The 15,485-nt window shown below is 38.6% G+C and overlaps 1 protein-coding gene across 2 annotated transcripts in view; it reads right to left on the reverse strand.

The window, feature by feature from the left end:
* The window catches only part of LOC126473279 (elongator complex protein 2), an 82,638-nt gene that overhangs the window by 16,620 nt on the left and 50,533 nt on the right, over positions 1 to 15,485 (reverse strand). For both annotated transcript variants that reach the window (XM_050100234.1, XM_050100233.1), the window contains exon 9: positions 2,487 to 2,652. In XM_050100234.1, coding sequence (XP_049956191.1) covers positions 2,487 to 2,652 — 166 coding nt within the window. The remainder of the gene's footprint in view (positions 1 to 2,486; positions 2,653 to 15,485) is intronic.

The raw sequence follows: 15,485 nt of genomic DNA on the forward strand, positions 1-15,485 counted from the left end.
CACTTTCCCTCGGCCACAGCTGCGAGGAATCTTACAGTGGCTACATTCCTGCCAGGTCTTTCTGCAATACTGTGGAGTGAACATTCAGCTTCTTGTAGCCCTATTATACAACCTCATCCCAATTCGGTGTTGATAGCCACCTCTTAATTGCCAAAAGGGGCCAAGTCTTTTGCACTGTATATAGCAGACCATCAACCTTGCTGTATGAGGAAACAGATGTAGCAGCCTCCTCTTAAAATTACTTAGAGCAGACAGTTCATAAATGCACTTACAACAGAAATATATTACACCTACTATCAAAAAATAGACATAGTCTCTTTGAAGGTGTCCTCAAGGAAAATGTCAGCAACTACAAAACAGCTGTAGCAACAACAACTGCAGAAGAAGAAAGGTCAAGTAAAACAAGCAGAAAGATTTATATTTTCAGTAAACTAGATAAAAAGACAGCAATTTCATATCTCAGGGAAGAACCTGAAACATTTAGCTTTGGTCAGGAGCATTTAGAGAAATATTGCTAATGTTTACAAGAATTGTTGATCACACGCAGGCTAAGTATCTACCTAGTAGAAGAGTTTGAGATGAAAGACATTTCAACAGTATGGTGTCACAGTAAAGAAACTTCTGAAGAAACAGCAAGTATAGCACAACAGGTGTAAAACGAATCCAGCACAGCCTCAAAAATGCTGCACCTAGCAGCCCCCCATCCTGCACCATCACATCCCTGCAGACTAACACAGGCACCACTACAGCATTTTCCCTCCACCCCTAACCTAGTACCCCTCTCCCTCTCCATCCCATGCCTCTTCTGTACCATACCACTAATCCTCCTGAGATTACTGCTCACTGTGCCCAGAGGCAACAGGTTTGTGTGTGTGTGTGTGTGTGTGTGTGTGTGTGTGTGTGTGTGTGTGTGTGTGTGTGTGTGTGTGTGTGTCTGAAGGGGTACTCTGTCTGATAACCTTCCTTCAATGGGCCTTTTAAGGTGTTTTGACCAGAATGACCTCATCCACAGCAACCAGTATGCATTCCAAAAGTATTAGTCCTGTGAAAACCAACTGCTACTTTTACCACATCACGTAGGAGCACATTATTTCTTTACTTCTGTAAAGTACTTGATGCAATACCACACTAACACTTAGTAACAACAGCATGATCGTATGGAGTATCAAAGAAAATTTCTGACCAGAGTAAGATCTTGGATGGACAATCATCGAATGATCTGTGTGCCTTGCTGTTCATATTGTATTTTACTGACCTGGCAGGCAATATGAATAGTAATCTCAGAATCTTAGCAGATGATGCAGTTATATACAGTGAAGTAACATGATGCAGTTATATACAGTGAAGTAACAAATGAAAAAAGCTGCACAAATATTCAATCAGATCTTTTTAAGATTTAGAAATGTTGAAATGTTCAGAAATGTTAACTATGCATTTCACAAAATGTAATATCTTATGAAAACAATATCAATGAGCCATGGCTGCAAACAGTCCACTCATAAGAATTCCTACATGCAAAAAAATTAAGGGAGTATGGAATGGAGTAATCACAAAAGCCTTATTGTGGGTAATGCAGGTGGAACACCTTAGTTCACTAATAACACTGGGAAAGTGCAATCAGCCTACAAAACACTCCTGGAATTCATCCTATAATATCACTTAAGTGTGTGGGATCCATACAGGGGGTGGTATTAAATGAATATAAATGGAACCACAAATCATCACAGGTTTGTCTGACTGACAGGTCTGTTGACAAACCTGAACTAGCAAATATGTGCATATGGATGCCAATATCATATGAAAGCTACTTGCAAAGTCTCAAGAACCGGTATCAAGTGAGGAAGCTACAAATCGACTACTGCCCACTACACGCTGCTCTCATAGAGACTGCAAAGACAGGATTAAACTAATTACAACACACACTGAGGTATTTAACCAGTCATTTTTCCTGTGTTTCATATGTGAACAGAATGGGCAAAAACCCTAATATGTGGTACAATGGGTGGTACAATCTGTGTTGCACTTCATAGCTGTTTGCCAAGTATAGATGTAGAACATACTAAGCATTGTTGATGTTTTTTTTCCAGACATCCAGTATATTTGAAATTCATAAATTTGCCATTCTTGCATTAAAAACACATGGTCAGCAATCACTCTCTTCATTGCCGACACAAAACTAGTGACCATGAACTGCCAACATAAGCACAATGTCAAAAAGTGTCTTAGTCATTACATACACTTCAGTCACATATCTTAGTAGATACAATTAATCATGGAATACTCCAGTACAATGTGCATAAGACCGTAAAAGAACAAGAGAGGCGAACAGAAAGTAAGACTAATATGTCACTTTAAATAATAATAATAATAATAATAATAATAATAATAATTTAGTGAGAGAGAGAGTTTTAGATGGGGAAAAAATCAAGAGGTTTACAGATAAGTAAGATGATCTACAAAGTTGTCTGTAAATAAATGTTACAAACCACAATATGATCGCTGCATGTTCTGTAGTCGTAGCTTTGCAAGCTGATGCCAGAACTTTCCCATCTGATCTTGCTGCTAAGGAATAGAGCTCATAACCATGTCCATACAATTTTTGAATTTCTGGCCACAGTGTATTCTGTAGAAGATTATCTTCTGTTGGTGGTTCTATCACACAAAATGTAAAATTTAAAATTAGTTCCAGAGATAACTTCATCTCTAAAACAAAGGTGTGACTGGTATTTTACATTAAAGTGGTATCATAATGACGACGGAATGTTGTTAAGCAAGTCAAACATTTGTGTCTTTAATATCTATATGTTTAGTAAGAGCAATTTTCCTTAGATTATTGAGACACATTGTAAATATGTGAACAGAGTAATTTCACAGGTTATTGAAAATGACTGATTTTATACATCAAGGGCAAAAGGTAACAAACTAGACATTTGTGGACACAAGGGCATAATGTTAAAAACTGCTAAACTAAAGTGACATCAGTACTTTCTTTAACCTTTTTCTATTACATCCACAAAGATGTGCCAAAATGGAATTTTCAGCAGTGAAATAGAAGGCATTGTCAGGAAGAAATATTTTCAGTATGTTCATAAAGTCAAGCTGGCTATTTGTCAGGTATTTTATAACAGAGGGCAGCTAATTACAGCTCATCTTGTCAATGTGTACTTCTTTCTTCTTCCTCTTTTTATTTATTTATTTTTAACAGAAAAAGTTACCAATAACTGTAATTGCAAGAATGTCTAGTACTATAATTATGTACATTCTTTCCTTTCTCAGACGTTATGTCTGGTTAAAAATGGAAAGTGATGCGGACCTTTTTATGATTAATATCATTATTATTTCTTTACTTTCTCAGACGTTAAGTCTGGTTAAAAATGGAAAGTGACGCGGACCTTGATCAAGCGTCACTTCCTTTTAACTGTATGGTATGTGTTATATTGCATTTAGGAACTTTCGGGTAATTGAACATGTATCAATAATTACAGATTTCTGTAGTTGTATATATAAGTTTGGATGTAGCTGTATTGCATTGATGTACTGGTGGATATTGTGTGGTATGACTCCTGTAGTTGATAGTATAATTGGTATAATGTCAACTTTATCCTGATGCCACATGTCCTTGACTTCCTCAGCCAGTTGGATGCATTTTTCAATTTTTTCTCCTGTTTTCTTTTGTATATTTGTTGTATTGGGTATTGATATTTCGATTAGTTGTGTTAATTTCTTCTTTTTATTGGTGAGTATGATGTCAGGTTTGTTATGTGGTGTTGTTTTATCTGTTATAATGGTTCTGTTCCAGTATAATTTGTATTCATCATTCTCCAGTACATTTTGTGGTGCATACTTGTATGTGGGAACGTGTTGTTTTATTAGATTATGTTGTATGGCAAGTTGTTGTTGTATTATTTTTGCTACATTGTCATGTCTTCTGGGGTATTCTGTATTTGCTAGTATTGTACATCCACTTGTGATGTGATCTACTGTTTTTATTTGTTGTTTGCAAAGTCTGCATTTATCTGTTGTGGTATTGGGATCTTTAATAATATGCTTGCTGTAATATCTGGTGTTTATTGTTTGATCCTGTATTGCAATCATGAATCCTTCCGTCTCACTGTATATATTGCCTTTTCTTAGCCATGTGTTGGATGCGTCTTGATCGATGTGTGGCTGTGTTAGATGATATGGGTGCTTGCCATGCAGTGTTTTCTTTTTCCAATTTACTTTCTTCGTATCTGTTGATGTTATGTGATCTAAAGGGTTGTAGAAGTGGTTATGAAATTGCTACGGTGTAGCCGATGTATTTATATGAGTGATTGCTTTGTGTATTTTGCTAGTTTCTGCTCGTTCTAGAAAGAATTTTCTTAAATTGTCTACCTGTCCATAATGTAGGTTTTTTTATGTCGATGAATCCCCTTCCTCCTTCCTTTCTGCTTAATGTGAATCTTTCTGTTGCTGAATGTATGTGATGTATTCTATATTTGTGGCATTGTGAGCATGTAAGTGTACTGAGTGCTTCTAGGTCTGTGTTACTCCATTTCACTACTCGAAATGAGTAGGTCAATATTGGTATAGCATAAGTATTTATAGCTTTTGTCTAGTTTCTTGCTGTCAATTCTGTTTTCAGTATTTTTGTTAGTCTTTGTCTATATTTTTCTTTTAGTTCTTCTTTAATATTTGTATTATCTATTCCTATTTTTTGTCTGTATCCTAGATATTTATAGGCATCTGTTTCTTCCATCGCTTCTATGGAGTCACTGTGGTTATTCGATATGTAATCTTCTTGTTTAGTGTGTTTTCCCTTGACTATGCTATTTTCTTACATTTGTCTGTTCCAAAAGCCATATTTATATCATTGCTGAATACTTCTGTTATCTTTAGTAATTGGTTGAGTTGTTGATTGGTTGCTGCCAGTAGTTTTAGATCATCCATGTATAGCAAATGTGTGATTTTGTGTGGGTATGTTCCAGTAATATTGTATCCATAATTTGTATTATTTAGCATGTTGGATAGTGGGTTCAGAGCAAGGCAGGACTTAATGAGTCTCCTTGGTATATTCCACGCTTAATCTGTATTGGCTGTGATGTGATATTATCTGAATTTGTTTGGATATTAAGTGTGGTTTTCCAGTTTTTCATTACTATGTTTAGGAACTGTATCAATTTAGGATCTAGTTTGTATATTTCCAATATTTGTAGCAACCATGAATGGGGTACACTATCAAAAGCTTTTTGGTAATCAATGTATGCGTAGTGTAGCGACTTTTGTTTAGTTTTAGCTTGATATGTCACCTCTGCATCTATTATCAGTTGCTCTTTACATCCTCGTGCTCCTTTGCGGCAGCCTTTTTGTTCTTCATTTATAATTTTGTTCTGTGTTGTATGTGTCATTAATTTCTGTGTAATAACTGAAGTTAATATTTTGTAGATTGTTGGTAGGCATGTTATGGGGCGATATTTAGCTGGGTTTGCTGTGTCTGCTTGATCTTTAGGTTTCAGATAAGTTATTCCATGTGTAAGTGTATCAGGGAATGTGTATGGGTCTGCAATGTAACTGTTAAATAATTTAGTTAGATGTGAATGTGTTGAGGTGAACTTCTTCAGCCAGAAATTTGCTATTTTATCATTTCCAGGGGCTTTCCAATTGTGCGTAGAATTAATTGCTCGGGTGACTTCATGTTGCAAAATTATCACTTCAGGCATTTGTGGTATCATCTTGTATGAGTCTGTTTCTGCTTGTATCCACCGTGCATGCCTGTTATGTTGTACCGGGTTTGACCATATGTTGCTCCAGAAGTGTTCCATGTCTGTTATGTTTGGTCGATTGTCTATTTTAATGTGTGTGTTATCTATTGTTTGGTAAAATCTCTTTTGGTTTGTGTTGAATGTTTGGTTTTGTTTCCTTCTATTTTCACTTTTTTTGTACCTTCTAAGTCATTTGGCCAATGCTTGTAATTTCTGCTTCTTTTCATCTAATTGCTCTATTGCTTCTTGTTGTGAGATTTTACCTAACCTTTTTCGTTTTTTGTCTGATATTTCATTTCTTATAAATTGTGTTAGCTGTCCGATGTCTTTTCTCAGTTTTTCTATTCTGATCTGTAGCCTGTGTTGCCATGCTGGTTTTGTGGGTTTCTTCTGTGTGTTGGTTGGTTGGTTCTGATCTCTGCCTAGTGTGTATATTTAGTGTAGTGAGTGCTCCTACATAAATCAGTAGTTGTAACTCTTCCATAGTTGTATTTTCATTTATTTTGTTGTGTATGATTGTGCTGATAGTTGTTTCGACTTGTGGGTTATTTGGTGGTCTATGCAAGAATGGTCTAATGTCTGTATTTGTGTCTTTGTATTCTATATATGTCAGCTGAAATTTCTCTTCTATATCTAACATGTGTCACTTCGTGTTCTATTTGTGCTTGTTCTGGTGGCTGTCTTAAGATTTCGTTTTCCTCTGATTGTTTAACTGATGCGTTTTGTTCTTTGTTTGTTTTGTCTGGGATGTTTGAGCCCATTACTGTAGTTTCTTCTTCTATTTGCACATAATTTTGTTCCAGTATTTGTTGTACTTGTTGTTTGATGTTTTCTAATTCTGACTGGGGTATCCTGTTATTTTTTATTATTACACGGATCTGATCAGCTAGTCGTCGTTCTGTTAAAAATTTTAATTCCGGGTATCTGGTAATAAATGTTGTGTATACTTGTGATCTGTATCCAGTTGTGTTGGTTCCTAGGTTTGTTGCTTGGTAATAACAGAACATGAGGTGTCGATTAACTTCATCTGACCACCTCATCCTTTGTCTTTGTTTTCCTTCTAGGGTGGTTGCAGGAAGCATATCCTGCAAAACACCTCTATTTGGATTTAAATCATTTTCCAGTTGGCTAGCAGTGTCGTTACCATTGTGGGCGGGCATAGGGTTCAAGTGTTGTCCCCGACCATGACGGCGCTTGTCCGAGGCTTCTTTAGTTCTGTCCTGAACCAAGTAATCACACTAAAAAGGGTGTTAGCCCTATTAGTGGTTTGTTCTTTTCGTCGCCTTTTACGACTGGCAGAACATCATTATTATTATTATTATTATTATTATTATTAAGTACTAGCTGTTTCACACTGCCTCTCTCATGTATCAGTAGTTTTGCTGTGATGAGTGATGGCAAGTAAGCAAACAAGTAATTTCACAAGATATCTGCGTAGGTATAGTGATCTAGAGACGTTTGTATAAAAAATGCATGCAGTGCCATTATGGATGTAAATAATGAACGTGTTTTGAATCTGAAGGCAAGTATTATATTTTCTAACTACATTTAACAATGCCTTGATTCACTACATTCACGCAAAGGCAGAGTTTTTACGGGGTTTCTCTGGCTCACCTAGTACTAAATTTTGCCAGCAGAGCAACATATACCAACCATTTTTAGCCTCCCATTTTAATGCATTGTGGTGCCTACATTTTTGATCCATCCTCCTAATGATAACTAATTTACGATTAACAGTCAGTTAATAGATCATAGTCAAGAGCACCCTCATCAAAAGTCCCCCGCATTCCACATGTAAAGGTATGACTATTTGCCGTACAGCCTTTAACAGATGCTGTCATTGTGTGTTCAAGCATCCTGGAAACTGTAAGAGACATGTAACACTTAATGTCTAAAATGTAACAGGCTTGAAGTTGTTCTAATGTCTCTGTAGATCTTAAGGCCGCCAAATGTTCTGCATCCAAGCTCCACTGGTTATGAGATTGCTCTGTGGTTTGTTGGATTCGGATAACTTTCACAGCTTCAGTTCCCTTAGAACTATGAGCTAAATCAGTAGTTTTGTGAGGCTTATAGTAGTAGTTTTAATTATGGTTCTCTGGTTTACCATGTTATTTTATTGTTGTATCTCCGTCAAAACTCTCCAGCCATGCCACGTGGTGAAGGAACTCAATATCATAAACCAGGTGCAGATTATCATTTCATTTGCACTGCCACACAATAATATACAGACACTAAGAGTCCCCAACCATCACCCCAGCATCACCTGCATGCCGCTCACATGCACCATATTTTAAAATGTTAACTATACTCAAAAAAGATACATTTTTACAAGATAGCCTGTGATCTTCGTTGGGGTTCAACCTACCTCCATATAAAATTTCATTGGTTCATCGGTTCAGTGGTAGAGTCGTGAAAACATGACAGAGTTACTTTCGCATTTAATTAGTATTATTATTGATATTAGCATTGGTATTAGTATGGAATTATGGGTTAAACATGTAGAGGATTGTGTAAACATTGCATTCATTAATTTGAATCATATTATGCAGAACATATCAACCAATACAAGCATTTTCACAAATATGATAAAGCTCAAAAGTCAAACAGTAAACAGCTTTTTCAAAGAGTAATTACTGTTCCATATTTCACATTATATTCTTCAAATCAATAAATACATTGTACTTCACACTTTCTGAAGTAGCCTTCCTCAGCACTCAAGCAGTCTCTGTATCAAGTTTTATTACAATTGAGTGGTTTTTGTCATGAAAGTGTAACAGATAGAGTTCCTTTTGATTTTATAATGTTAGTATGGATTATTAAAGTAAGTTATTTAAGAACCTCCACTTCAGAGTTTTAAATGATGATGTACTTATTGCTTTGAAGAGCTGAATATATTATTGCTTTCTTCCTCCAAGGCTAAGAGAATACTCCTATGCAGAAACTAAAACCTACTATCCTTTCCCTAAAAACTGTTTACCATTATTTACCTCTGTCACTGTATGTCTACTAGAAATGATGATTAAACTTGCGTAAAAAATTGAATTATTCCTTTTATACATTAAATGCACTTCATTCACTAACAGCATGTTTCTCTCATGATGGAACAAATTTTAAGAGGATAAAGGAGAAGCACTAAACTAGTAAAATAACACAAGAGAGCACAGAACAGTGGAGTGCACATTCAATTAATTCCAGGTATATACACTGATAGGGGAAAAAAAATTCACAACACCAAAAAATAATTATTGTACAATATTGAAATTACGGGAAAACGTTTCTCTAGGAAACATACTTAAGTGATTAACAATGCGAGATAACAGGCTATGTAAGTGTAAGATAAGCCACTGCAAATGTGAAATGCTGGTGCTTTAACAATGCCAGAAGGTTGGATGCAAGCATGCGAACTTACACGCATTATGTTGTACAGGTGTCGATGTCAGTTTGTGGGACGGAGTGCCATGCATGTTGCACTTGGTCGGTCAATACAGGGATAGTTAATGCTGTTTGTGAATGATGCTGGAGTTGTCATCTGATGGTACCCCATATGTACTAGACTGGAGACAGATCAGGTGATGGAGCAGGGTCAAGGCAATATGTATACACCCTGTAGAGCATGTTTGGTTACAACGGCAGTGTGTGGACAAACATTATCCTGTTGGAAAATACCCTCTGGAATGCTGTTCATGAATGGCAGCAGAACAGGTTGAATCACCAGACTGACATACAAATTTGCAGTCAGGATGTGTGGGATAACCACGAGTGTGTTCCAGCAGTTGTACAAATCGCACCCCAGATCATAACTCCATCTGCAGGTCCACTGTGTCTAGCATGTAGAGAGGTTGGTTTCAGGCCCTCAAGTGGCTCCTCCTAACAAACACAAGGCCATCCCTGGCATCAAGGCAGACCCAACTTTCATCAGAAAACACAACAGACCTCCACCCTACTTTCCAATGAGCTGTCCTCGAAGTAACCAATCTGTAACAGTTCACTGTGTCACCGTTGTGCCAACTATTGCTCCAACTGCTGCTGCAGATGCAATACAATGCGCCACGGCCCCACACCCAACACAATGGTGTTCCCTCTCAGTAGCACTACGTGACCGTCCAGAGCCTGGTCTTGTGATTGTACACTCTTATGTCCACCATTGCCATGAATGGCATTCTTGACATCAACTCAACTCAGCATACCCAATCTCAAGATTACTAATGTTTACGACCATTACATCAGGTATTTAATGCAAACCTGATTTGAATACTCATAGTGGCACTACTAGCACCCCTCTTATGTGACTGGCGTAAAGGCTGAAGACATTATCTTTCAGATGCAGAAACATGCCTATCAACTTTCGTTTGCATCACACAACTCCTTCTTGGTGGTGTTATTTCTTTCCCATCATTATATATCTTGTGGAACAAGAAGTTTGTGAGTACATGTTGAACAATTAGAGCTGTAATGCAGTACGGTCTGTGAACTGGAGTACTCTCAAGTAACTTTCTGGCACGTTTGTCGTTTAGCGACAACAATACAAGACACAGCTTAACAAGAGAAGGTGTTGAGATGGAACAAGTATTAATATAAGAAATATTCACAGCACACCATTCCATTACCACTACATTCCTGCAGTTGTTCACTGTGGCATTTAAATTCAAATGTTTGGGCCCCATCTCAAACCGTGTATGATCCAGTATTTTCCCTGGACTTGCCCTCATTAGCGGAATGCACAAAAAAAATAGGGTTATAGTTTAATGTCCCCTTAACATCAAGGGCATTCCAGATTGAGCATTAAAACATATTGGGGAAATATGAGGCCAGAAAACAGCTGTGTCATTTTTAACAAATATTCCACAAATCACAAAAACAAACATAGGGAAACCATGATAAATCTGAGTGAAGATGGTAAAATGAATATTTTAACTACATTATTCCAAATACAATGATAGCATTTTAATGGATGCACCTTGTCCATTAGGACAGAAATGGAAGTTCCTATTCACATTGAGCAGACATGGCCTGATTTTGTTTGTTCTTACAGAGTAATGCAAATTTTTTTATCTATGTACAGCATTACTGCCTGTGAACTTATGCATACAATAACAGGATTGTGTATCTTGAAATTTTCCCAAAATGTGAACATTCTATTATGTTTGCGGATGTAATGAATAGCTCAGCACAATATTTTGTTTGACAACCAAGGAGCCATTTTGTGGCAAATTCCACAACTAGTATTTCCTATACAGACAGCTATATTTATACTGAAACATGGTGGGTCAGCACATGCGGGGAGATCTTGGCTGCAAGATTGCACTTTGCTGGGGCGTGCTGACATGCACATAAATGTTTCCTACCAATTTTGCATGCTCAGAGAGTAAAGATTCAATGCCTAAATTAATTGCTGCTGGGCATTACAATGGGTGGGTAATGCTATATTTGAGAGTGTTTCCCCATCTTATGCAACTGACATCCATGAGTGAACAGTAAGATCTTCTTCCACGTGGAACTCCCAAGGTTCCTTAAAAATCGGATTCTGGATAGGTTTAACAGATGTCAGTGTTTCAGCACTATAATAATACATGGAATGTCCAGTGGAAAGGGTTATCACATAGAAAAAGTCTGTAAGCATACTCCAGCACATCTTGTTTCAGTACAGATATGATTGCAAGCACTAGTAAATACTAGTCTTGGAACTGACCTAAAGATGGTTGCTTGGTTGCCAACTGAAATATTGTATCAAGATGTTAATTTCATTCAGCTGTGGTTCCAAACTCCATGGCAGAATGCCAGAATTGTTATGAAAAATGTAGTTCACCTCAGTCCTCTGCTACAAAGTGTGCAACAAAAGTGGAACATGCAATTGTGAACAATGCTGTAAATGTAAATAACATCTACTACTTATTATTTAAAATGTGCTACCATCAGCTGACTGCTGTCAGCAAGTATTCAGTCTTCTAAGCCTTGACCGAGATGTTTCTGACCATGGATCCATACTGTATTTTGGTGCTTTTGCACATCACTAATGTAACGGCCCATGCTAGTAATAGTCATGCACCTAGAACTAGATACTGCCTTAGTATTCAGACTAAGCATATTGCACCTAGGCCACTTTATCATCACTAACCGACTGCTTCCTGGGAATGTTCTTTTTCATAGGAGGGGCATACAGTTTTGAATCTGAATGGTCTTCGGATTTGGAAGACATTATTATAACAAGCATCAGTACCAGCTTCTCAGATGGACATGCCTGCTTGGTGAAATCAGCCTTATTTATATGCTGAAATGCATCACTTGATTTTCATTCAAAAGACAGATACCATAAATAAAATTAGGCTCTCTGTTGACAACCAAGGGAAGATGGCTAGAACAGTTCCTTAATCAGTTCTATCAGAAGTTCTTAACCAATAATAACACACTGTGCAAAAAAACGAGAAATGCCCTATGGCATTCAGCAACACGAGTATCACGAGGTTATCACCTATAAATGAGTATCATGAAGTCATCACCTACAAATAAGTGAGGATGGAAATACAGCATGAATACTGTATTGTTGGAAAAGCTGGCCACACTGATCCTGATCCCATTAACACAAAGTACTAACAACCTAGCACAGAGATTCACCAGTTTCAGTATGTACCTTGCAAGCACTGCCATAAACACATAATAAAGCTCATGAAACTGTTGATATTCCATCCATGTACGGCACCAAAATATGGGGATGAGATATCCTTCAACTACAAGGATGAAGCTATGAAGTTGAAGACAACCACATGGCCATGACGACAGTCACCCTGTGCTGCACTCGCATTTCATCAACTTGTGACTGTGCATGGCCCTCTTCTACCAGCTGGTTCTTTTGTATCATATGGCATAGTATTTGGATTGGTCCTATGTCTACAAAAAAAAAGAGGTGAAAGTGATTTCTGTGTGCTTATATTTAACAAACAAAATTCATGCATTTAAATATTTATATAACACATTTCATAAATTTAGAGGAGATGTCGAGTCACAGACATGTCCAACAGAAAAACTGCTATACATGTGAGTTTTCAGCCAAAAGGCCTTCTTCTAATGTAGGAAACATATTCATTCATGCAAGCACAAATCACACACACACACGACCACTGTCTCCAGCTACCGAGGCTGGACTATGGGCAACTGCACCTGATAGGGGAGGCAGTCCAGGTGGCAGGGGTAAGGAGGAACCAGTGGCAGGGAGGGGAAGGGATAGCAAGGTAGGAGTGGGGAATGGTGTAGTGCTGCTTGTGGGTGTGTGCTGGGATATGGTGGGGACAGGGCAGTGCTGCTATGTACAGTTGGTAAGCCTTTTTCTTCTGTGGCCTTGCTGCTATTGAACACTACTTTCTCTAATGCTCGACAATTCCAAAACTACAACCTCCCTTATGGTCACCATGACCATCTACATCCTCACCTACAATTACTTCACCTATGAACACATCATCTACAAAACAAACCCATGATACAGCAAATTGCATCTGCATGGCACCATCCTATGCCGACCTATTCATGGGCCATCTAGAGGAATCCTTCCTAACCACCCAGATTCCAAAACCTAGTTCAGGTTCACTGATGATATCTTCATGATTTAGACCAAGTGTGAGGACCTAAACCCCTCATCTGGTTCAGATTCATTGATGACGTCTTTGCGATCTGAATTGAGGGTGAGGATACACTATCCATATTCCTCCAGAATCTCAAAACCTTATCCCCCATTCACTTCACTTGGTCCTCCCCAACCCAACAAGCCACCTTCCTTGATGTTGACCCTTACCTTAAAGGTGGCTACATCAGTACCTCCGTCAATATCAAACCTACTAACCACCAGCAATATCTCCGCTTATGCTCTCACAGAACAACACCAGCCTGTTACCTGCAACCTACCCACCTACCTTTTACGATACCAACCATTTCCTCCACCAACTCTCCACAGTTCCTGTTCCTTTACCACATAGTGTCCTGCTCGTCACTATTGATGCCACCTCCGTTTACACTACCATCCCTAATGCCCACAACCATACCATTATTGAACACTACCTTTCCCAATGCCCGAAGGATTCCAAACCTACAACCCCCTTCCTAATCACCATGGCCAACTATATCCTCACCCACAATTACTTCTGCTTAGAAGGCATTACCTACAGACAAATTTGGGGTATAGATATGGGCACTTGTATGGCACCATCCTATGCCTAATTACTGGTGAGGTTTTCCTTTCATCCTGTCTCTCCACCTGAGTGGGAGTACTGCAACAGTTATCGCCTTAGTCTAGGGCTAGATGACTGCCCCAAACAGACTTTGCATTCTATTGTCTCCAAAGCTGAATCATTAAAAACATATAATAGAATGTGATCAACATAATCTGACAGTTTACAACTTGCCTTCTTCTGTGGTTAACACTTCCTATTTGGTTTGGTTACCAGAGAAGAATTCATAGGAATGCCTGCGGCAATCCTGATCTGTTTACTGGAGTCTGCCTTTTGAGGTGCCTGAAGCTCTACGATATCAGCAATCGTGGTCTTTCCTGATGTTCAGGAGGGGAGGGGGAGGAGGGGGGGGGGGGGGGGGGGGAAGGGGCAGCTATGGGCTCTGCAATAACAGCACCTTTACAAGCAAACTGAGAGATGCAGGTAGTAGAGCTGACACTAGAACTCTCCATATATGTAGAGGGATCAGCTTTTGGAATAGGTATTTTACTGGCTGAAGCAAACACATTAGTGGAAGTGGGCGGTTCATGGCCTTTTAGCTCTTTTTGGCCTCATGGCCTTTTAGCTCTTTTTGGCCTCACCATATGAGATTGATACACTTTGTTGGTTTGAGCTCCTGTCTCTTCCTTTCTTCAAGGTAGACACTGCAGTCTCTGCTTCAGGCAGGGTAATCCCTGGCGCACGTCACACACTTCTAAGGAAATGAATAAATGATGCCACTGTGGGCGGCTTAATCACATTTGCCACAAGTGGCTTCTCCCTTACAAGCTAGTGTGCTGGCATTTAAAAGAGCACACAGAGATGGGGACACGATCCCACACATTTCAGGAAAGAAAACTGCCTCGACGTGCTCTTGAAGTGTTGTGCTAACGAATGTAAGAATTAAGAAATCTGATTTAATCAGTTCACCATCTACCTATTTCATTATATATTACATGATGACGACACCTTCTTGAGCCCACTTATCTTTCGGTTCCTCTTTGGGATTATCTATGATATCTCTGCTTGAGTAAACACCTTTGCCATAAGGTGAGGTGCTGTGTACTCTGTTTCAATTGCCTATTTGAATATGCTGTCTGGAGGTTCGTTGCTTATTGGGAACCAAAAGTTTATAACCAACACTGCCCCATTTTTGCCATGACTTTACAGGTTTGAAAATGCCAGCAATGCCCACTAAATCCTTTTTAATACAGAAAGGTGCAACTTTCTCAAAGCTGCCCTCTTTCTTTTTAACTATTAAAAAACACATTCTGTCAAATAGCATGGGTTCTCTTGCTATAAATGAAGTGTTTTGAATAATTCTTGTGTCAGGAGGACTGGCTACACAAGTTCCGAATGTTCCATCTCAGTCCCACGAGCAGCTAGGGAAATAAAGGTCCACCCAGACAGAGCCCAGCATGCCTGGGTAACCCTTATACAACTCATGTATAGCAAGTTCCCTAGATGTGGCCAACAAACAACAAACGACTGTTACTCCACAACAGTCATGCGTGTCATCGACATTCAACACATCTTGAGGTTGATGATT

The sequence above is a fragment of the Schistocerca serialis genome, chromosome 4 (genome assembly GCF_023864345.2).
Source record: "Schistocerca serialis cubense isolate TAMUIC-IGC-003099 chromosome 4, iqSchSeri2.2, whole genome shotgun sequence".
Classification (NCBI taxonomy): Eukaryota; Metazoa; Arthropoda; class Insecta; order Orthoptera; family Acrididae; genus Schistocerca; species Schistocerca serialis.